The sequence below is a fragment of the Pyrgilauda ruficollis genome, unplaced genomic scaffold, assembly GCF_017590135.1.
Source record: "Pyrgilauda ruficollis isolate IOZ18807 unplaced genomic scaffold, ASM1759013v1 scaffold56, whole genome shotgun sequence".
Lineage (NCBI taxonomy): Eukaryota > Metazoa > Chordata > Aves > Passeriformes > Passeridae > Pyrgilauda > Pyrgilauda ruficollis.
In genome coordinates this window covers 2,702,784-2,725,167 of record NW_024527266.1, presented here as the reverse complement: position 1 = coordinate 2,725,167, position 22,384 = coordinate 2,702,784, and the positions used below count along the sequence as shown (strand labels likewise).

At 48.8% G+C, this 22,384-nt stretch overlaps 1 protein-coding gene across 1 annotated transcript; it reads left to right on the top strand.

Annotated features, from left to right (window-relative positions):
• Positions 1–9,328: 9,328 nt before the first annotated feature.
• RAC2 (Rac family small GTPase 2) lies at positions 9,329–18,202 on the top strand. The gene is made up of 7 exons (XM_041481486.1): positions 9,329–9,526; positions 12,478–12,549; positions 13,720–13,837; positions 15,264–15,326; positions 16,003–16,162; positions 17,053–17,187; positions 17,936–18,202. The coding sequence occupies exons 1-6, from the start codon at positions 9,492–9,494 to the stop codon at positions 17,181–17,183; spliced, it is 579 nt and encodes a 192-aa protein (XP_041337420.1). The 5' UTR covers positions 9,329–9,491; the 3' UTR covers positions 17,184–17,187; positions 17,936–18,202.
• The last annotated feature ends 4,182 nt before the right edge of the window (positions 18,203–22,384 follow it).

Genomic DNA, 22,384 nt, shown 5'->3' with positions numbered 1-22,384 from the left:
CTCAGAAAGAAGGACACAGATTGCCCTCCCTTCCTCCTAGTGTCTTGTATTTGCTCTAACCTATGGTTTTGCTGAAAGTTCAGTGCTGGTTTTGGATGAATCACCAGTGAAGAGTGGGAGATATCCCCAGCTTAAACATGCCAAGCAGTGGCAGAAATCCAGAATGAATTTACACAGGCAGCTGTAGGCAGGGTCACAACCTGTGATCTTAGGAAGAGTTGGTGGTAAGCATTTAGGACTCATTTTCTATAGCCAGTTTAAATATTTACTAAGACGCATTTAGAAACTTGTGAGTGAAAAAAAGAGGAAGGGAGTGAGCTACATGAATGCAAACTAATTTCCAGCTGTTACACCCATGTTTTCACCCAGATCTTCATTACAAGAAATGTCCACACCTAAAACCTATCAGAGGCCTGCACTTGGGTCACAAATTGTCAAAATCCTACCCTTTGCAAACTAAATTTCTGTCTTGAGATTCTGGGCTACTGAATAAACATATACAAATACATATGTGTCTTTTCTGGGTTAAGTAAAGGTGGCCCATCCACCTAGTCCAAATCAGAATTTAAAGCCCAAAATATGGGCTAGAAACAACACGGTATGAAAGATGAACCCCTCCCTCCCAAAAACTGATTCTACTGTCCAGCTGACTGTCACCAGGAAGGGGCCTAATTTATTAAACAGATACAATCAAACAGGCTTTTCTTGTGAATATATGTACAATATCTACAGAGGCAACAAGCACTTTGGATGCCAGGGCCCGGGCGATCTTCCCTAGCCTTGTATTAGAGAGACCAAGGACCAGTTCAGAGTTCTTGTTGTACCATTTCCCTCTGGCTCCCATGGCAAAACCTACAAATTCAATTTCTACCACATTTGTCAATTCTTGTATTTGTGAATGAAGGCGTTGATATTTCTTGGTCTTCTAGCAGCAGCCTCCCTCAATGAAGAGCTTCTGTGCTCATATCTCACTGTAAGGTCAACCACAAACGCCTTAATACCTCTCACAACGAAGATCAAGTCTGGTTGAAATAGTTCATCAACTCTCAAGTGTGGCTCCTGGAATATTGTCCAGTGCTCCCTCTTATCTTCACAGCTAAGAATTTCACAGATGGCATTGTGTCTCTTAACACTGGCATCCTGAGTGACTGGGCAGTTCCCAACTATATGGGCTATAGTTTCAAAATCAGCACCACAATGTCTGCAGGATCTAACACAGTCCTCATGCCCACCCCTAGCCAGGAACTCTCTTGTCAGGTAGACATTGGCTCCCAGTTGCAAGGCGGTTATTAGTTTTTTGTGTGGAATACCCTTATATTGCCTTATCCAGGCATTACTGATATCATCATTCTCAAAATTATCAACACCATGGCCCTGGGCAACCAGATGTTTCTAGTTTTCAAACTCCAATTTCTGCCAATTACAAGGTCTTGGATAGTGGATTTCAGGAACAGGGGCCTCCCATTCTGACAGGCTTTCATCACTGCCACCAAAAACACCTTCTATCATTGGTACAGGTTCCCACATCGGTGGGATGGACTCCTTCTTACCACCAGCACACAACCATAACTTTTCAAATAACAGATCCAGGTGTTCCTCTCTTTGAAAAACTGCCAGAGCCTCATCCGAAGACTGTGTCAATCTATGCAGTCTTCACGCCTGAATACTTGGAATGAGCGCTGCCAGCTTGATGATGCCTAACCCGCCATCTTTATAACCCAAATACAAGATGGCATCACGTGTACTTGGAGGAAGATGAAACCACTCCTTGACTGATTTCCAAATCAACAAGTCAAGGGATTCGAGGAGCCCCACACTCACTTCAGTATGGTCAGCCAGATATACCAGTCTCTGATGATACACATTCTAAGTATATTGACCTTCTGAAGAGATTTAAAAAGTGAGTCACCAATCTGATGAAGCCAATCCACCAGTTTTTCTAATAAACCTGAATCAGCAAAGCCAGTCCAGGGATCAATCCATGTGCCCAGATATTTCTCAGAGCTCCCTGGGTCGATCATATGAAGGGGGGGATCCATTTATCACCCACGGGGGACAGTCATTGACGGTATAAAGAGTCCCTTGTCGTCTTGATATAAAGGCCGTGACATTTTTCCCCCTGTGTCTGAAGACCTGTAAGTTCACAAAAGGTCTCCAGAATCTTGATGTTACAACACATACTGTCCCAGGAATTGCTCAACAGCACTGAATTGTCAGCAAAGGCCATAGCCATTATTTTCAATCTACCATGCTGGAACCCCTGACACTCAGTCTCAAGTTTGCATAGAAGGGGATTGAGTGCAAGACTGAATAGCCAAGGTGACATAGGGTTGCTTTGTTTGACACCAGAGCAAATGTAAAACTGGATCTGTCCTCTCCCTTTCAACAGAAATGTATGTTTTGATAGTCTTGTATGTTTCCCTAACCATCTGGACCGTATGGGGATCAACCCCTTTCTGGATCGACCTGCAAGGATATGCTGATGACAAACGGCATTAAAGGCCTTGGCAATGTCCATAAACACCAATCCCAGGCGTCAATGCTTCTGCTTAGTGTTCTTAACCACAAGCTGTAACAACTTGGGGTTCTTGGAACAACCAGAAGCACAAATAAAGTCCCGCTGTTGGGGTTAATGGGTCATGCTTTTGTCAGCCTCTCCATAGAGATCCTGGAGAAAAAACTCCAAACAAACCAGACTGAAACCCTCTTCCCTGGGCACAGAGGGTAATGATGGAACACCGGCATTCTTGACCCTCAGATCTAAGGGGTTGGTCTGAGTGGCAGTTGATATAAGTCGCAAAGGCAGTGATTGTGCCATTGTAATAATTGGAAAGATAACAACCAGTCACATCCAAGTGAGGATAGTAATAGTCAGCAGTGGCCCTCTCGCAGACTGCCAACTGCGTCCAGCTCTTGCCCATGGACAAGGCTTTGGGCGACAGCAAAACAACTGTGCTAATAATTTTGTTTCAGCAAGGTCATGATGCTACCCCTCGTGGCAAGTCCAACAATAGCGAGGGCCAATTTTCACCCTCCCTCACACTGGGGCAGAAGTTGACTTAGCTACCACAGAGGATATCCAGCAGGGCCACAAAGAGGTGTGACGTCCACAGCTAAACTCAATTAGTAACTATGCTCTCTCTTAAGAGTCATAATTACTCCTGCCAAGAGGAGTATTCACTACTCCACAATCTGGCCCAGAGCCCCCAGTTTCTTCACTGGAGCTGGTTCTGGTGTATAACTTCCAGTCCTTCCTTCCATCACTCTTTTCTACAAAAACCGTTTCAGTAGTATTGCAGCAGACATCAAGCAGACACATCAACCTAAAGTACTCACTAAAAAGATGTGATCTTGTCACAGCATACCTCACAGTTGAAATGGCCATGATATACAGAGTAACACCACACAATTTCAGAAGGCTTCAACCCATACAGAGTAACATCACATCACTTCAGAAGGCTGCATCTGCCCTTCTTGTTCTTTAGCCCAACCTTTTATACCCCTCATGTTCATGCATTGCACCTGTGTGCCCTCTGTTCCCTTTGGTGATGGGTCAGTGGGCACTCCATGGCTCATTGCTTTCAATGCTGCTCACCTGCTTTTCACAGCTGTAGCCCACTGGGGATGAGGCTGGGCTGCAGCCCCACTGCCAATTACCACAATCTGTGTGCCTACATGATCCTGCCTGCCATAAAGGTAGGAGCCATATACAGGCAGCTGCATCAGGGCTGCTCTTACACATGTGTGTGAGCAGGTCAAACCACAAAGACCTGCAAAGACCAGAATGCACGCTTCTGTGCGCTGCAGAAGTACTTTCAGCCACTCCAGCAGAGTACAAAACCTGGCCCTGTGTCTCTCCTCCATACTTCTTTCATCTTTTAGCTCCTTGTTGTTTCTTTCTCAAAGGTTTTCCTGCCAGTCTGTTGGAATGCCTGAATGCCCTGTTTGGACACATTGCTCCTATTTCAGTTCTGTGATCACCTCCAGTACTTGCATTCGTCTGGATCTGGTAGCTTTGCTTGTAACATTTGATGGACCTTAAATGCTTTCAGTTATTTCAGCCACAGGAGTCTGAATGGGGAATGCACTGATTAAAAAACTGCATGAGTCTATGTCATGTAAAAACAAAGCACTTGTGAGATGTCTTATCATGAGGGTACACAACAGACAAGATCATGTAAATAAAATAACCCTAGAGCATCTCCCATTCTTTCCAAAGTTCAGGGAAAGCATGTCTCCCTGTCGTGGTCCCTTGTCATCCACTAATTATTATAGCAAACAACTTCCGTTCTAGGCTTACCCTGGAGCAATACAGCCAGTTCCTCTCTTGAGGAAACCTAGAACCAGTTGAGAAGTCAGTCTACTTGAGCATCCCAGACAGGCAATACAAATCTGTAGTCAGCCAGATGGATACCAACACTACCTCAGCCAGCAATGTGTCAGAAAATGCCCTTAAGGTGTCAGTGTTCTGTGGGCATAGCATGAAAAGACCATGAATGGGCTGCAAAACAGAACTTTCATTATTTTGAGTAAAAAAGGTAGGGAGACAACACCCAAAGGAAGACGAAGAGAAGGGAAGGACAAGAACAAATGAAAATTAATTATGCCCTTGGGATACAGGATCAAATGTATCCTAGGGAAAAGGAGGTTTAAATGCTGTACGGTGTGGTCAGAGCTGCCCAATCCAGTGGCTCAGAGCATGTGGGTTCTCCCACAGGTATTTTCAGCAAGGCCAGTGTATGCAAAGGGCATATCCAGGCTGGTCCACTGTTCTCACCTCAGCAAGCATGGGCAGATTAGGCAGACCGCTGCAGATCAGTACTCCAGACATTAGTCCCTGTGCCTTCTGTGCCAGGGACCCAGTTTTTCTCCCCAGATGCTCCCTCACTGCACACAAAAACTTAAATTTGAGCTGGAAATATCTGTTGTTCTGGTGGTTGTGATGGAAAATATCAAATTAACAATGTGCATGCACTTTTCTGCTGCTTGGTACAGGCTTAAAATAACTGTGTAAATAAAAAGGACATATAAATATTTCCTACCGCTTTCAAGGGGATAAAGGCAGGGACAAAGTGCCATGTATTTCTCTGTGCTGAACATACCAGCTGTATTCCCACAAGTCTCCACAGAGCGACAATGTACAGGTCTGTTCAAACTAAATAGCCCCTTCAGGAGGCTTAGGTTGCCATTCAGTTTGGGCTTAGGGACTGGAGTCTATTTTAAAGGTAGAAAGATGGTGATTATAAAAGGCCACAGGCAAGAAGAAACCCTCTTATAAAGATTACAGAAGGGTCACTTAGATTCTGATAAACTTGAATGAAGAGCCAGAGGGATTTTTTTTTTTTTTTTGGTTAGACTTGAAAGTGCAGCAAGATTGAAGCTTTATGCCTTTGAAATAAAATGGTGGAAGGAAAGCACGAGATTTTACTTTGGTAGTTCAGGAAATATTAGTCTTGTAAAACAGAGTAGCTATAGATTTTCTTATTACTCTAAATAGCTCTTTTCACTTCCCTGGTGCAGTCTTCCTAGAAGACATCATCTCTTACAAGAAAAGATATGTATTAGATCTGTATTTATGAAACACGGTATATGTAATATCTGATAACATACAGAGAGTGCTAGCAGGGAGGGGAATCAAGTCATGCAGCTGACACTCAAGTTTGAATTTACACATGTAATCTTTAGTCCCTGTTACCTTCCTTCTACAACAGGCAGGTGAAAAATGTTGTTCAATTGTCTAAGCACCTTGTGGGAAAGAATGCACAGCCAGATATTGATCTGTATTTATTGCTGTTAAAGTGGCACACTGGTATCAGCAAGATGGGGGTTGTCACTGGCTGATAGTAAAATGTCTCTGGGAATGGAAACCCACATCAGCATCACTGGGGACCTGCAGAAGTACAGAGAGCCAGATAAGGTCAAGCCACAAAACCCCGTAAGGTTTACTGTCTGTGAACAATTTCTCAACAGAGAAACAAGTATGAAACAACCATCACAAAGAACATGAAGCCCAAAGGTTTGTGCCATGCTCTTCTGCTTACCCAGATCCATAAGGGAAAAGATGAGGAGGAGGAGGAGGAGGAGGAGGAGGAGGAGGTGAATCTCTTTCAGTGCTCCAGGTAGGAAGATGGCAGCAAAACTTCTGTTTTGGCCCAAAGTGGAAAGGCTGAGAGCAGTTACACTCAGAAGACAGAGAAGCCTCCACGGCACGAGGTCAGAATGGACCACCTGACCCTGACTGCAGGAGGGCTGGTCTCCAGAACAGCCCATGAATAAGAGGTGCAAGACTAAGTAAGCACCTTTTGCAAGTTGAGTTGCTTATGGTGGATGTAAATGTAGGTAGCTTCAGTATCTTCAGTGAGGCTGGATTGGAAACTTCATTATTTTTCTAAGCTTTTGTTTGACAGAAAAAATTTAGGCTGGAGAAGAGGGCTCCATCAGAAAACAGACCCTGTATGAAACAACTCCACAGCCTCTCTAAGAAGGACTGCAGAACATCATTGCCCACTTCAGTTATGACCTGAGCTCTTAAGTCAGGACAGGCTTTTCAAGCAACTGTGTCAGTCTGAGAAACCACAGCAGTGACGGGGGAGGGGAAGCAGCAACGGGGAGGAGTGGGAATTTTGGAAAAGAGAAGCAGCAAAGCAAGAACTAAAAGTAGGAGACAGATGATATGAAGCTGTGTCAAAGGGGAAGTGGGAAGGTACAAAAGGGGAATATAGGAAGTGGGGACAGTTGCAGCCCAGTCAGGCTGAAGCAAATTAATGTTTACCCTGGTGAGCACCCAGTGCATAGAGGAAAATTCTCATGGCCACTCAGGACTGCCTGAGAGAGAGGTCACATCAAAAAAAAAATCCAGGCTGATGAGAAGACATGCTGCGACCATGTCCTGTGTGTGCAAAGAAATGAGCATTGTGCTGCCTCCATGAAAGAATCCTCCCTGCTATTCTGTCTGTGCTGAAGGACAAGCCTCCTGCTCAGCTCCTGCCCTCCTGTACAGGGCTGTGATGTGTAAACATCATTTCTAAAAGAACCCCCTTACTTTTATTCCATCATCCTTGAGGGAGCAAAACACCACAGAAAGACAGGGAGAGATAGGTGGTCCTCAGTGCTTTGGATCCTTGTTGGAGAAAAGCAGTATCATGTATTTTGTCCCTGCTCTGCAGTCTCACACGGGTGCCATGCAAACCCAACACATCCAGGTGGCTCTGAGGTGACCCTGCTCAGGACACTGAAAACTCCCAGAACAAAAGTGTCTCACTGAGCAATTAATTGCCATTAGCAGCTCCCTCAATCTCAGCAAAGGGAACAAGAAAGCCCAGATGGGTGCCCTGCTGTACATGCAGAAGGAAACTCATGCCAAGAGCACCTCTTGGTGGTGTGAGAGGACATCAGAGCAGCAGCAACACATCTGTGTATGCTCAGTCTGGGGTTATGAGCCTGCTTCCTGCATCTTCCTTCCTTTTCCTGCAGCCTGTACAAATGAAAGGTATTAATGCAGCAGGTGCCAGTTGTTCTCAGAGTGATTACTGTATGTGTTATTTGAGTGTAATATCCCATTATTAAATAATCCCATTTAAATGTGATGGAAAGAAACATCCTGAAAGCTTTTATGTTGATCCCTGTTGTCCCTCTGCAGAGACACTGGTGGAGGAAGGATATTTATAGATTCACAGCACAGGCTTCTGACTGGACAAGAGCTGACTGTCCATTGCAGTTGCAGGGAATTATCTTGCAAAAGTAATTTGCCCAGAAATGGGCTCTTGACACAACTTCATAGCTCATTGCTGGACATGCAGATTTACAGTGTCTTTGACATGAGGCCCACCTGTGTGAGGGTTCTCTACAACAATCCCTCTTCCCTGACCAATTAAAATAGTCTTCCTCACTGATCCCTTCCACACTGCCAGTCCCACAAACCCATATGCCACACTACCAGGACAAAAACAAACACTGGTGTTCAGGTGTTCAGCAGATCAGAGGTCCTTGTTCATCCCTGACACCAGGTTCTAGAATGGTTTTTGTCTTTCCACCAGTAGCATTCTCCACAGCCTGATACACCTGACTTCTAACTGAGTTAATATATTCTGAGCCTGCCTGTCCTGTCCAGCTTCCCTCTGTAAAAGCCTTTGTCCCTCTCTCTGATGTCCCTCTGTGACCTGGATTCCTGTGTCCCATTCCTGCTTTCACTTGCAGCGGTGTCAGTGGGTTTCCTTCCTCCCCTTTCCCTGCCACCCACAGAGGGAACACCTTGTACAGCTGGTCACTTTGTGCTTCTGAAATGGCGGCAAGACTTGGAAACATTCCATGGCTGAAGGTTTCTGGGCCATAGCCGGCGCTGAGTGACAGCTGGGAGCGCTCTCCTCCAGAGCAGGTCAGTCAAAACAGCCTCCTGTGGCTGCAGCAGCACAAAGGTCATCAGCCTTTGGAGAAACACTTTACTCAGAGTTCCTTCCTTCAGGGACATCTCAGCAGCAAACCCACTGTTCTTGCTTTAATTTGCCTCCAAATTCTTAATTAATTCTGTGCCACCATATCCCATCTTCTATAAAACCTGTCTATGCACACAGATGTACACACATACACTCTTTTCAAGGCTTAATGTTGCACGGGAGGGGAAGGAAGGAAGAGGAGGCAAACCCTCATTTCAATAAAGAAAGGAGTAGAGCTTCCCAGGATCATTCTGCTCTTGTCTCTTCTTTCTTAGGGTGATTGCTTTCTTCTTCTCAATGCTTAACTCTAAAAATCTTTTCATTTCTGAGGACAGTGAGGACTGCCTGAGATAGTTGGGGTTGTTCAGCTTGAAGAAGAGAAGGATGTACTGGTAGTCTGGGCAGGTAAGTAAGTGCAGCAATACTTATCCCCACAGCCGAGGAGGAGCAGAGCAGCCATTGGGTCGCAGCTGCTTTCTAGAGGCTGCATGACTTCCTTGTTCAGCCTTCGCAGTATTGTTCCTTGTGATGTTTCACCCTTGACACTTAGGGGCGCTGGGAAGACCTGAAAAACCTTCATTACCCCTCATCACCCTAGTAGTCCCACTTCAGATTCCCTTCCTTGCTAACACCTCCTCCAAAGCTTGGATGATAAAGGAGAGAGGAGAAAACCCACCCTTCCACAATCTCACCCCGCTTCCAACCCTTGTTCAGCTCCCCTGGAAAAGCAGTTTGGTGCCCCGTGCTGTTTATTGGGATGAGGTGGAAGGGAGTGGGTGAGACAGGCAGGGAGAACGAGAGATATTATTCCAGCAGCCGTCATCCCGACCGAGGAGTCACGCCCGCTCCGCCTTCAGCCAACGGCCTCTGCCCCAGCACTGCCGCTGCGGTGGAGGGGCGGAGGGACCGGAGGGTGATCGTCGAGAGAAGTTCCCTCTTCCACTTCCTCCCTCCTTGCAACCTGCTGTTGATACCCACATTTGCCCATCCCTCCCCGCTGTTTGCCTTGGCCTGACTGCCCTTTGCCTGGGGCACCGTCCTCGCCACGGGTCCGGAGCCATGCAAGCCATCAAGTGTGTGGTGGTGGGAGACGGGTACGTACCCTACGGGCTTGCTGGGGGCGCGGGCGGGACAGGCTCTGACCGGGCCACGGAGAAGGGTGGATGCTTGGTGCAACTTGCCCCGCTTTGCTTCTGACCTGTGCTCCTCCTTCCCCGGGGCAAGGGACATTCCTCTTGGGAGAGTGTGGAAGAGGGCATTTCGAAGGGCATCTGCACGGAAACGCTGATCATGCATCTGCATTTCCATCTGCATCCATGGGAAGTGATGCAGATCTGTCCCATGCACAGGAGGTGATGGTGTTCCTGCCAGATTCAACTTGTAGGCAGGAGTTCGATTTAAAACCCATTAGGTGCAAGTGCTCTCCTGCAGGTGAATGGCTCCTTGAAAGACGTGTGCTCACTGGGAATGACTGGGAGAGAGCATGGCACTCTGGTCCTGGCAAGATGTCTATCAGGGCCTCTATATTCAGCTTTTCTCAGCAGGTTAGCCCTGTACTGGGGTGTGCTGGAGACTGCTGGCAAGGGTCCTCTGTGGGCACAAGGAGAAAAAGCTCTTTCCACTGAGACAGGCACAAGTATAGGCCCCCTTGGGAGTGGGAGCTAACAAAACCTTGCCTTCACAATATGGTGGCTTCTCTGCCCATGTCCCCTGATGCCTGGAAATGGCCTGATCCAAGCCATCAGTGAGTTAAGCAGTCATCACTGCCTAGGGCAGGAAGGATACAGTGGAGAGAGCATCTTCTTGCTCTGTTGAATGAGTAAATGTAAGGGAAGGAAGGAGGAGAGTCTGTGCTTGGAACAGAATAGCATAATTCCTTTCCACCTAGAAGCTGGCCAGAGTTATCTGGGGCAGCTGTAAGGTAACAAATGAAGAGACATTTAGAGCAGTGCTGCTCCCCACAGTCACTTCCTCCTTTAGAGCTCGCCTGGGAAAGAAGATGTCCGCACACATACCCGTACATGTCAGACATGTTCTCAGGGCCTGGGCCAAGGGGGCGGGGAGAGGGGATGAGGAAAGACAGAACCCCAAATAAAAACAGTAACCTCTAAGAAAGGTCCCTGAAGGCTTTAAACTGGAGCTGGATTAACAACTCCACTGGGCATTTATCTGTTACCCAGCTCCCCACCCCCAGTTTGCCCCTCACACATAGCACCAACTCTGTAGCCTTCCCTCAAGGCATCATCCCCTCACATCATGGTTAACCCCACCACATGTCCTGTGTTATCAATATCAGTATCAGTCCTGCTCTCAACCCCTAGGGCCTCAATTCCTCTTAAATGTCTTCTGCCTCGTCATTTTGCTTCTCTGTACACTGCACCTCTGTAAACCTCTCACCATCTTGCAACACAGCCCCCATTGCTCTGAGCTCTTGGTTCACCACCCCTCACCTCCCTCCTGGCCATGCCAGCAATGTCACCCTCTTGGCTCAACCCTAACAACCACGGACCTTCTCCTACCACTCAACTCACATGTTGTCCCATAGCTGTTCTCGCCCCATATCCCCTCTTAACCTCCCCATATGACCTCTTAACATGCCCTGGGTTCAATCACAGGAGGCTGCAGATGCCACTGACCTCACCTGTGTGTTGTAACCTTCACCCCTTCGCTGACCCTCTGCGCAGCTCTCTGTTCAACCACACCAGTTCAGAACCTCCCCCTCGCCCATGACCAATCCACTCGCAGGCTCACAGATCTCCTGGGGCATTTCCTATTGAGCTTCACCTCCCCTGATAACTCCGTGATAAGAAGCAAGCAAGGCACCTGGGGAAAGAGCAGGGACTGAGAGAGGAGAATCTAAGAAAGGGGGTTGGCAGGAGGAAGAAACAAATGTCAGAGCATGCCGAGAAGCTCAGCTTCCTCCTCAGCTGCCCCACAGTCCAGCGACAGAGGCAGGTGCCTTGTGACCAGGGTGCCTGTCAAGGACACACAACAAGGCAGAACTGCAGCCCTGTGGCTGGGGACTTGGCGGGTACAGCTGAGATGGTCTGAGAGTCCCCAGCAGCAGAATTCCAACCTTTGCCCAGGAAAGACCTTTCCCTCCTCCTGGGCTGTGCTGGTTGAGGCAGGTTGCTGTCACCGCCTCCATTTCGTGTGTCCTGTAACTGAAACAGGGCCAACTTTCCTAGGCCACACAAACCTGAGAAACATCTCCTGCATCCCAGCAGGAGAAGGCTTTTCTTTCCAACACCTGTCTCGGCTGCTTTATTTTCTTCTGATTCTCTGCACTTATTTCCCTCACCATAGGCTTCAGCTTGTCCACAACACCTTTCCCCACATGACAGCTTTATTGCTCCTTATCCCACCAATGCTTTCAGCTGTCTGGACTGTGCTGCTACCTTGCACTCCACCCTCCTGCAGCAGGCTGTGGAGGAGGCTGAGGGGAGAGGAAGCACCAGCTTCTAGCTCAGAAACACCACCAGCAGCCTCCAGCAGCCATGGGGGCAGGCACCTTTCTGGCTCCTTACAGCTCTCTGTGCAGGTGTTGCTGCAGCTTACTGTAGATGGGAAAGATTGTATAAGTCAGTAAAAGTTGCTTCCAGTCCCTGGCCACAGCAGCTGAAAAGCAGGCAGGAGTGCCTGTACTCAAGTGCCGGAGCTGGCATGGCAGCTTTGTCGTGGCACACCAAGCCAATGCACCTGTCCTGGCTGTGAGCCTACAGCACTCTGCATGCACTGCAAAATGGGCTCCCACCTCCATCTCAGAGTGGATGTGTTTTACCTGAGCCATCTCTGTACTAGACCGTAAAAACAAGACTTCATGCTCAAAGACAACAAACATTTCTGGAGGACATCCTGTCTTTCTTCCTGCCAGGTTTCCAACTTTGGTTGTGCAGTGTCTGGCCCTGTGAATGTGTTTTTCCTTCCAGGGGTCTCTGGATAGGGCTAGGTTAGAGGTGTGGAAGCATTGCCCCATCTCCATCTCACCCTAGCAAGACTGCCTGCTCTGCCAGGAATTCTTGCCACTGTTTTCTTTCTCTTCCAGGGCTGTGGGAAAAACCTGTCTCCTTATCAGCTATACTACCAATGCCTTCCCAGGAGAATACATCCCCACTGTGTGAGTAATTCATAAACAGGTCCTGGAGTGGGTGGGAGGCATGAAAAGCAGGATGTGAAGGGGCTCAGTGACCCCTTGTTGTGCACTCCATGGGTCACAATCTCCATGCCAAGCAGAGGAAACCCAGTGAAGTTCTCTTTAACTTTGGATCTGTTACCTTTCACAAGAAGCAACCTTATAAAACCCTGGTATAAATGGGATATTTGGGAGATTCCAGCCAACTCAAGGTCTATGTGCTTGCTAAGTTTACAAGTAGCAGATGGGATCCTGCTGGCCAAAACAAATAGGCACTGGGCTACAACAACTGGGCCAGACCCAAGAGAAGGCAGGTGGATGGACATGGGACACCACCTCCTTCCCTGTCAAAAGCTCTTGCTGTCATTGAAGCAGTCATAGATTCTGCATGGAGCAGAATCACATAATTGGTTGGAAAAGACCTCTGCCCAACCACTAGCCAAGCCCTGCTGAGCCCTCTACTAAATCATGTCCCTTCTAACATGCAGCTGCCATGAACACATTCAGAAGACGTTTGTGTTGGTTCCTCCCTATCACTGGTTTCCCTTAATCTGGGAAAAAAAGTACCAGAAGGACCAGGAAATAAAATTTTCAAGGATGAGGGCAGGAACTTCTCTGTTGCTTTATTGTTCTTTTTTTTTTTTTTCCTACCGAGACTTTACTCCTAAGCGTGCAATCCTGACAGTTCTTCTAAAATATTTCAAGCTCAGTTGTCAAAGAGTGATGGGGCACATTGTTCTCAGTTCCAGCAGGGCTGTTGAGGAGTGCTGCAAACTACAGAGACATGGATTCTTCCTCACTTCTAAGAATAAAACTAGGTTTTAGAACACAGAAGAAAGACAGGGGCTTGGCTCTAGAGCAAGCACAGTTGTGGGAAGGATATTGGGGGAAAAAATGGGAAAACAATTTGTGAACTTGCATGCAAGGTATCAAAGGTGTAGCTGCAGCCAGGCACCTGTCCAGGACAGCTGAATGATGGGGAGGAGGTTGATGAGTGGGAATTCCATAAAGGGGAGGTTAACCAGCATCACCCAGATGAGCTGAGAAGAGGAATCACCAGCCTTTGCTCCTGGGTGCACATAGTGAACCCCATCTACACTACTGGAAGGGCTCCCTCTTCTCCTGTTTGAGCCATGGCCTGTCTCTGAATTTCAGATTTGATAACTATTCTGCCAACGTGATGGTTGACAGCAAGCCTGTAAATCTGGGACTGTGGGATACTGCTGGACAAGAGGATTATGACAGGCTGAGGCCGCTCTCTTACCCGCAGACGGTGGGTCACACTCCATGCCCCTCCTCTCTTCCTCCCTCAGCTGCATCTCCATCCCTCACTGCAAAACTCAACATGTGCCATGGAACAGTGACAGGGTTGTTACTGCCTGTCTCTGCCCTTTTATGAGAATATCTCTTTTGATATACAACTGCCTTGAAACCGAAAGTTGAAAGATACCTTAAGGATATTTATCTAAACTCCCGTAACTGAGCAAGAAAACAAGACATTCAAAGACACTCTTGAGCCGAGCCGACACTGACTTTGTGTGAGGCAGATGCCTTACACAGCCCTGGAAAAAAACTTGCCTTTGTAAAGTTAAGGTGCTTCATGGAATTTAAGAGCTGAGGCAGGAACTTGTCACATTTCTGTGAGCCCCACTCTCTTGACTTCTGCCTTTTAAAAGAGATATGATTTGTGGGCATGTGTTTGATCTGCTGGTGCCTCTAGCAGAACAAATGCATGCCTCAGATACTGTGTTTACCAGTTTTTCACCACACTGACAGAGTGATTTCAGGGTTTGAGGATCATCTTCTCTGGAGGATGTTGTTTCAAGCAGTCTTTTGGCAAGCTCAGAAAGACCTTGCTGCATCAGACATTAGTCTGAAGGTTGCCACTGCAGTAAAAGGTTAGGAATTTATTAGAAATTATTTGTTTTGGCTAGGTTCAGCCACCTAAAAATCAGACGTGGTATAAAGTGGTTTTGCCTGCAGTGAGTGCAAGCAGGTCTGTTTCTCAACAGCATGCTTGCATCCACCCTGGAACATATCTCAAGGATAGGTGGAGGAATGTTTCTCCAAGGTTTTTATTTCTGTTGGCTGTAGAAGTATGGAAATGGATAGGCTGGCACCACTTTTCCAGCTAGGTGAAGCTGAATGAAATAGATATAACCTTGATGAGCTTGTATGGTTTTGGTTTTGTTTGGTTTACTCTGGTTTTAATGAAAGTCTGAATTCAACCATGCCCAGGAGAATCACATACCTAGAGAGCTAAAACTGCCTCCTCTGAGTCCTGGGGGTGTATACTTTTTAGGCTGAAACTAGGTCTGTCTCAACTGTAGGCAAAATTACTTTGGCCTGAAAGCTCTCTGGTGTTCCGTGAGAAATGAGCAGGAAGCTGCCAGGCCATTTCCCATGAGGATGAGTGTGCCAACCGCAAAAACCCCGTCCTCAGAGTTGACCATTTGGCTCTTCTGATAATGGTGGCTATGGTTACCATGACTCAGGGCAGCAGAGATCCTTCTCTCCACTGGAGGCAAGAAGCAGCAGTCAGGACTTTTATATCATAGAGAGTTTTCCCAAGCACAACCCTCTGCTGCAGAGGGAGGGTGCTGCCCACACAGACCTTCCCTCCCCTCCCCCTCCTTCCTGCTTCATCATGCCATCCCATGCTCCCATCCTAACTCTGCTCCATGGTTGTATGCCTACAGGATGTCTTCCTGATCTGCTTCTCCCTTGTCAGCCCAGCATCTTATGAAAACGTCCGTGCTAAGGTGAGACCCTCTCCTGGTCCACCAGGGGCTGAGGGAGGTGATGGTGGTGGTGGTCTTGCAAGAACAGTGATTATGGGTGGAGACTACCAGTAGGACATCTAGATTCAAGAGGTCATATCTCCTTTCTGTTAGTCAGAAACCTCCTTCAAATGCATTTCCTGGTTCATTTAAAGAAGGCAGCCAACTCTGCTGATGGGCTAGTATTCATCTTGCTGGGCTATTGTGCTGTCAGATCACAGACTTATATTCTGGTGGCATCTTTCAGCCAAGACTGTCAAAGCACAGACACACAGGACTGGTCCATAGGGTACAGGAGCAGGTACCCACAGCTTTTAGATGGGAAGTAAGGAAAGAAGGGAGAGATTGGTGAACAGAGAACAAGAGTATGTCCTTCCTACCACTTTAAGGTTCTTCCCTGGGTGGGAGGGCCAAGGGCTAAGAACTACTGGTGCTTTTGCATAACAAAATTTGAGCTCCCTGTCAGGGATTTTGTCTGAGGACCCAGCAACAGGAGTTGGCCTGGGCCAGGCTATAGTGCCCGACAGTGGATGTGAGAAAGGACAGGCTGTTAGCTACCTTGCTGACATTTTTTTCAGGAGTGCCTCTGTGTTTTCCCATGTGCATGCCCACACATGTCACCTCTTCTCACCCCTTTGACATTTTGCTCTGTTGCTAGTGGTTCCCCGAGGTGCGGCACCACTGCCCAAGCACTCCCATCATCCTCGTGGGCACAAAGCTGGATCTCCGTGATGACAAGGACACCATTGAGAAGCTGAAGGAGAAGAAGCTATCCCCCATAACATATCCTCAGGGTCTTGCTCTGGCCAAGGAAATAGGTATGTGTTTGGGAATCCTTTTGGACCTACTGAGAGGAGAGAGGCAGAGGAGAAGGGCTTCACCTCAGTTTAACAAGGTTTTTGTAGTGGTATTGCACAGTGGAATCTCCAAGGGACACAGAGACACATCCAGGTCATGGGACAAAACACACTTCAGGAGACTTAGGAAGGAGATCTGCTCCTTGAGGAAGACTCAACCCCTCAGCCCTCTGTTTTCTGCCTCTCTCTGGCCACCATCCTCCACATACACACACAACTACACATTTTCACATTCTCCTCCCCTTTTACTCTGCTTACTTCTATCTGGGACAGTATTTTTTCTGTGCAAGCCACAGCTGCACTGTGGGCAGAGGCCACTCCTCCATATCCGGAGAGGCAGAAGAGAGGCTTTTAACCTCTCCCAGGAAGAGTTGCAACTGCAGTTTCCTGTCTCTGCTTCTGTCTGCTGGGGCTTATACGTGCAATCCCAGGTATGGGTGTCTCACCCCACCATCCAGCTCTTCTCAGATGTGGCACACAGAAGTAGGAGAGAGAGTGAGAAACACAGCTTGAGGGAGTTTTCAAGAAGGAGCTCAGCAGAGAGAGTGTCTGGCCAGGATGACATGGTCAGACACACACAATGGCACTGCTCTGGCTACACGGGTAACCAATAGGCAAACCTAGGTCTAGTGCAACTGGCAAGCTTTGTCCTGAAGTCAAGACTGTCTGAGTGAGTGAAATGTGTCCTGACAATGTGTAATGTCTTTGATCACCTGAGATGTGTTTATTCAGCTTGGGGAAGAACCAGGTGCCGTGCTTTCTAGCATAAGGAGTAGCATAAGGAGTGGTATCCCCACTGCCTACCGCAGCTCCTTTCCTCCCCACTGCAACACCTGCTTTCCTCCCGACAGACTCTGTGAAATACCTCGAGTGCTCGGCTCTGACGCAGCGAGGCCTCAAGACGGTGTTTGACGAGGCCATCCGAGCAGTCTTGTGCCCGCAGCCCACCCGGACAAAGAAACGGGCGTGCAGCCTCCTCTAAGCAAGTAAGTCTGACAGGGATCCCTGGGAGTGACACCAGTGGGGCTTTCCTGCTCCTGAACCCAGATTGTCGGGGCCCCTCTGTTCCTGGTGAGGCTGTTGGAATGGGTCACCTTCAAAGAGAGAGAGGGAGACAGCTGATCCTGCTTGGGGAAAGGACAGGACATGGTATGATGCACCTAGGATCAGCTTCCCTCTCCTTTCTGCTTGACTGTGCGCAAGTTGGTTCCCATCTCTTGAAGTGGGGCAGCCTAGGATTTTCCACATGTGCCCTTACAGAGAAGAACTGTCTGTCAGCTTCTGCTGCAGAGGGAACTACATCCAGGCTGCCCTGGGCATGACCTGCCTGAGACCTATGAGGCCATAGCCTTTGCCTGTAGAAAAAAAAAAAAAGGAAAAGAGAAAAGTAGTTGATTATTCATGGCACTTGCCTGTGGCCCTTCCTCTTACCAAGCCCTGCTCACCTCAAGGGGTTTTTTGTGTTGTTCATTGGCAAGTGGCAGCTTCTCCTACAGGAGTCCTTTATTCCTCATGTTGTCCCTACCTGCCTCTACTTCAGTACCGGGCAGCAGAGGGAGCAAAGAGGCTTGGGACAAGAGTCAGAGCTGGTCAGAGCCTGATGAGAGAGAAGAGTGAGAGCCTGCTAGTCTGGACCCTGTCCCTTCATACTCCCACCATCACCAGAGCAGAGGGAAGGAGAGCAGGAAAATAGTTAAGCTGGTATTATGAGGTCTGTCATGTTTTTGGCTATAGATCCCGGTCTCATCCTGATGCCAGGCACTGCACAGCACACAGGAGAGTGATGGCTCCAGCAGCCCAGAGCTCAGCACCTTGCGGCAGTCATTGCTTTTTCCTTCTGCGGCTTGAAAGACTGCGGTGGGTCTGTAGCACTGGTTTATCTGCCCACACAACATCCCCGCTCTTGCCTCGCCTGCCCAGCTGCCCCTTCCCTTCCTTCCGGGCCCCTGAGGTTACAATGTAGTGAATAAGTCATAATAAACAGACTGTACATTCTTGTCATGTCCGTGGTGTGTTGCACCTCAGGGGGACACAGCCCTGAAGCCGTGAGCAGTGTGGGGCTGGGCTGGAGGCAGCGCCCAGCTGTGCCCCTCCTTTGGCAGTGACAGGCAGCCCCCAGGAAGCCTGGGGGGCCCCAGTGGCTGTAGGATGATTGCTAAGTTGCTGCAGCTGAGCCCCCCACATTCCTTTTGCCTTTCCTCTTCTCAGTCTCCATGTGTTGGAAGGAAAAGTTGTCTCCCCTCTGTGCCACACAGAGGATGGGATGCAGGCTTTGGGAGGGGACACCTGGATGTAAGCTCCTCTCCGTGGGGACTGCCCCCGCAGGTTGCCGGGGACATCTTTTCACCAAAACATTGCTGCATTAATCCTTCTAAGCTCTGGCACTCTCTCACACCGCCAGACACAGGCAGAGTGAGAATAGGAAGGGGGAGGGCAGGGAAAAAATTAAAGAGGGAGGAATGAGTCACCAGTCCAGACAAATTGCCTCCAAGACACTAAAATTAAGCTGAAGAGAGTGGTCCCAGCGGTACTATGGATCTGGCAGCTGTGAGCACCTGCTTTCCTGATGCATTGCAGGGACTTCACAGTAAGTGTCACAGGGTGGCTGCTACTGCCACTACTTGCAGGAGAGGGGAGGGCTCAGGGTGTGATGATTGGCACTGCAAAATCCTGCAGTCCTAGGAGGGCTCAGAGAAACTATGGAGTTGAGCCAGACTACTGCTCCTGGATGCAGCAACACTTCTGAGATTCAGAGGCTGCTTCCTGCACTGAGGAGGTGCATTGGTGATGCCAGGTGCAGCCAGGCACAGTGAAGCTCCTGAGGTACTCTGCTGCCAGGGAGATTTCTGCAGTTCCAATTCACAGTCAGGTCTGAATGAGGCAGATAATTCAGTAATGTGAGACATCACCTACTGATAAAGTTCAGAGCAACCCCTGTGGCAGGGAGTTCCACAAATACCTGCACTGCACATGGGCTGCTGGATGAATTGCCCAGGCCCCCATCCAAAGTCCAGAAGAGTAAAAATTAAGCCTCTGGTATGGGCATGTACCTGTCAAAGGGCAAGGGACACAAAGTACTTGAAAATGGTATCTAACCTCCTTTAAGCATCCTAAGCATGACTCAAGGCAATATATTTCCAGTGGTTTGTTACTTCTCTCCAGTTTTCAAGCCTTGGCTTTTACCTTTTCAGTCTGCCCCATCCCCTACAACATACAGCAATGCATACGATGTGTGTGAAACAAAATTAATCTATCTGCCGACCTGTGGAGGTTCACAGGCTGAGCTCTCCTCCCAAAACAATTTAAACACTTTGCACAGCCCCCCACTGCAGCTGAGGCAGAGAATGGGACACGACTCAGAACACTGAGGGAGTGATCTGGAGACCTGGAATTTGTGATGCTATGACTGTGCTTATGCAAGGTTAGCAGGACTGTGTAGAAATCTGCTGTTTCATGGCTGTTTCTTCTAACAAAGGAGCTTGGGGGCTTCTGCATCGTGCTACAGACACCTCCCCTGCCATGGTAAAAAAACCTCTGGGTGCTACCCATGCCATTCCTTTCCCAATGAGGATTCCTCTCTCTTCTGTGTCTCCAAACAGCATTGTGGCCAAGGTCTGGCCTAAAGAGGCCTGACAGCTTTGAAGTCCTGCAGTGCCTTCATCAGCTCACTTTTGAGCAGCACTGGCTGCATATAAAGTTGCCCAAGTAGGTTTGGATGCCAGACCCTGGCTATGTTTGCCCGAAGAGATACTGTCTTCTTTTGTTAAAGCTGGAATTTACCCTAGGGGCTCAAATGCTCACAATAGCAGCGCCAGATGTCAAGAACTGGGTGATGCACAGCACAAGGAGTCACTGATGTTGGTTGCAGGGAAGGAAAGGCGGTGAGAATGACAGGGAAGCCCTTTGTGCAGGGAATGGGATGGAAAATCCTTCATGGGACAACTGCTCTCACAAAGATTAATTTCTTTCTTAGATACATTTCTTCTGGGTCTATGCCTTCCAGCAGAGATTAAATTTGGTAGGAAAGTTTGTGGCTGTTAAACTGAAATATTTTCCCAATGAAGGTGCAAAAGACAAGAGATCATGTATGGAGCCAGGGAAAGGGAAAAAGTTGAAAGAGACAATCCCCTATCTGCCCGTCTGTCCTCATCTCCATCCATCTGGAGGTGCTCACAGGGCAGAACAGAAGGGAGAAGGGTTTGTGTGCTTAACATCCTCCGCAATTTTTGAGCACCCTGCCAGACAGAAGGGTGTTGTGTCCCTGCAGCTCCGAGCAGCACCAGTCCTGCCTGCAAGACCCTTGGAACAGGGGCCCGTCTCCTGGCTGCCCCTAGGAGAGCCGAGCCGGGTCTCCCCCTCCTGCATGCCGCTCTCCCCCCACATAGCTGCTCTCTGAATCCCTCTTTTCATCCTCTCCCTCTTCCCTCCACTGTCCTCATCTTCTTTTACCGCGCTCCTCGTTCCTTCATCCTCCCCTCTTCTGCGCTCCCCTCATCCCTCTGCCCATCTCCTTGCGCCTCCCTCTCCCGCTTTTATTCTCCATCCCGCTATCTCCCCCCGCTCATCTTTGTTCTCCTGCCCTGTCTTCCATCCCCTGCTTCTCCTCCTTCTCCTGCCGGTGTTCCCGTGCCTGGCGCCCATTGGCTCCCGGTCCCCGTCCCCCGGTGCCGGCGCTGCGCTCCCTCTGCCCGCGCCCCGCGGGGCACAGACACGGGGCCGTGGGGCTGCGGGGCCGCGCATCGCGCCCGCCCCCGCGCCCCTCCCGGCCGGGCACGGCGGGCCATGGGCGAGTCCGGACACCGGCACTCGCTCCTCCGGTAGCGCCCGGCGGGGCTCGCTCCCTCCGGGAGCGCTTTGCTCTGCCGCCTTTAAGAAAGAGGAAGGGGAAAAGCATGGCACGGATTCTCCCGGGGAAGCGGAGGAAAATGTGCATCCCGACGACGTGTAAGTACCCGGCGGCTCTGCCCGCTCTTCCCGGATGTCTCCCGCGGGCATGAGTCCATGCAGAAGTTAAGTCCGCAGTTCCAGAGAAGAAAACCTGCCGACCAGCCCCCGCTCCCGACCCTCCAACTCTGCCGGTCCAGCCTGGTCCTTACGAGACAGCTCAACCCCGAGGTGAGACGGGAGAGCCCTGAGCTGGAGCAGGGCCGTGGGAAACAGGGGGGACAGGAGGGGAGGGGGTCAAGAGAGGGTGGTGCAGGTTATTGGGCTGTGTTGTCCCTCCCAGCTGCTATTCATGGTTTGTTACCAGGACTAGGCTCAGCTTTCAGCATTCACCTCCTCCTCTCATTCAGTTCAGAAATATGTACAAAAATAGATATAAATATATGTGTATATATATATATATATATATATATTTCTATTTCCCCCCCTAAGGAAAGAAGCAGTGCCAATTTCCCATCTCCTCCTACCTCTCTGCCTTCCTCCTGCTCTCCAGCTGCATGAACCAGGCATATTCCGGTAGCACCTGTTAGAGGATCCCAAGCCTCTTGCAACAGGTGCTGTCCACACAGGAACAAATCCAAGTGCATGCCAACACACTGTCAGTCTGAGTCCTGTGTTCCTCACTAACTCCTACCTATGCATTTGCTGCCAAAGCAACCAGCAGAGTGGACCCAAACTAGATGAAGCACAGGTGCCCAGTGTTTTTTCTGCCACATGAGCCAAAATGTGTGGCATTTGAGCTGGTCCATGGTACTTGACAAAGTTAGAATGGCAGTAACAGACTGCACCTGCTTAAAGATCAAGTTTCTCCCCTGCAGTTGCCTGAGCAGGAAAATGAGTTTATAGGAAATAGATGCTTTTTGTTGCATGCCTTAGCATTTTTGATAGGGCTTCTGAAGGTACCCTGAAGCTGGATTTACTGTGTTGTTAAACACTCTGAACAGCTGGCTTTGAGGTCTGGGCCCCAGACACAAATGCTTTGCAAGCTCAACCAGGAGTATCTCCATCCATATTTGGTATTTGTAAGGCTCCAAATGTTTGGCCTTTTTCTTCTTTAAATTCCTTTGCATACAGGAGGAACATGCAAAGGGATTCCTATCTATGTCTTCATCTTTTAGAGAGTCATCCTTTTATGAACATACTCTTCTGCCACCTTTTGTAGGAATCTTTGTCCCTAGAGCAGCCATTGCCCTTCTCTTTTCTCCAACAAGTGATTTGTGTCACTGGAACAGCATTGGA

Bases quoted from the DNA above. Each gene is read 5' to 3' on its own strand.
- RAC2 (XM_041481486.1), top strand. From the start codon at position 9,492: ATGCAAGCCATCAAGTGTGTGGTGGTGGGAGACGG. The intron at 13,838-15,263 runs GTGGGTCACACT...GTATGCCTACAG, and splicing joins CGCTCTCTTACCCGCAGACG to GATGTCTTCCTGATCTGCTT. The intron at 16,163-17,052 runs GTATGTGTTTGG...TCCTCCCGACAG, and splicing joins TGCTCTGGCCAAGGAAATAG to ACTCTGTGAAATACCTCGAG.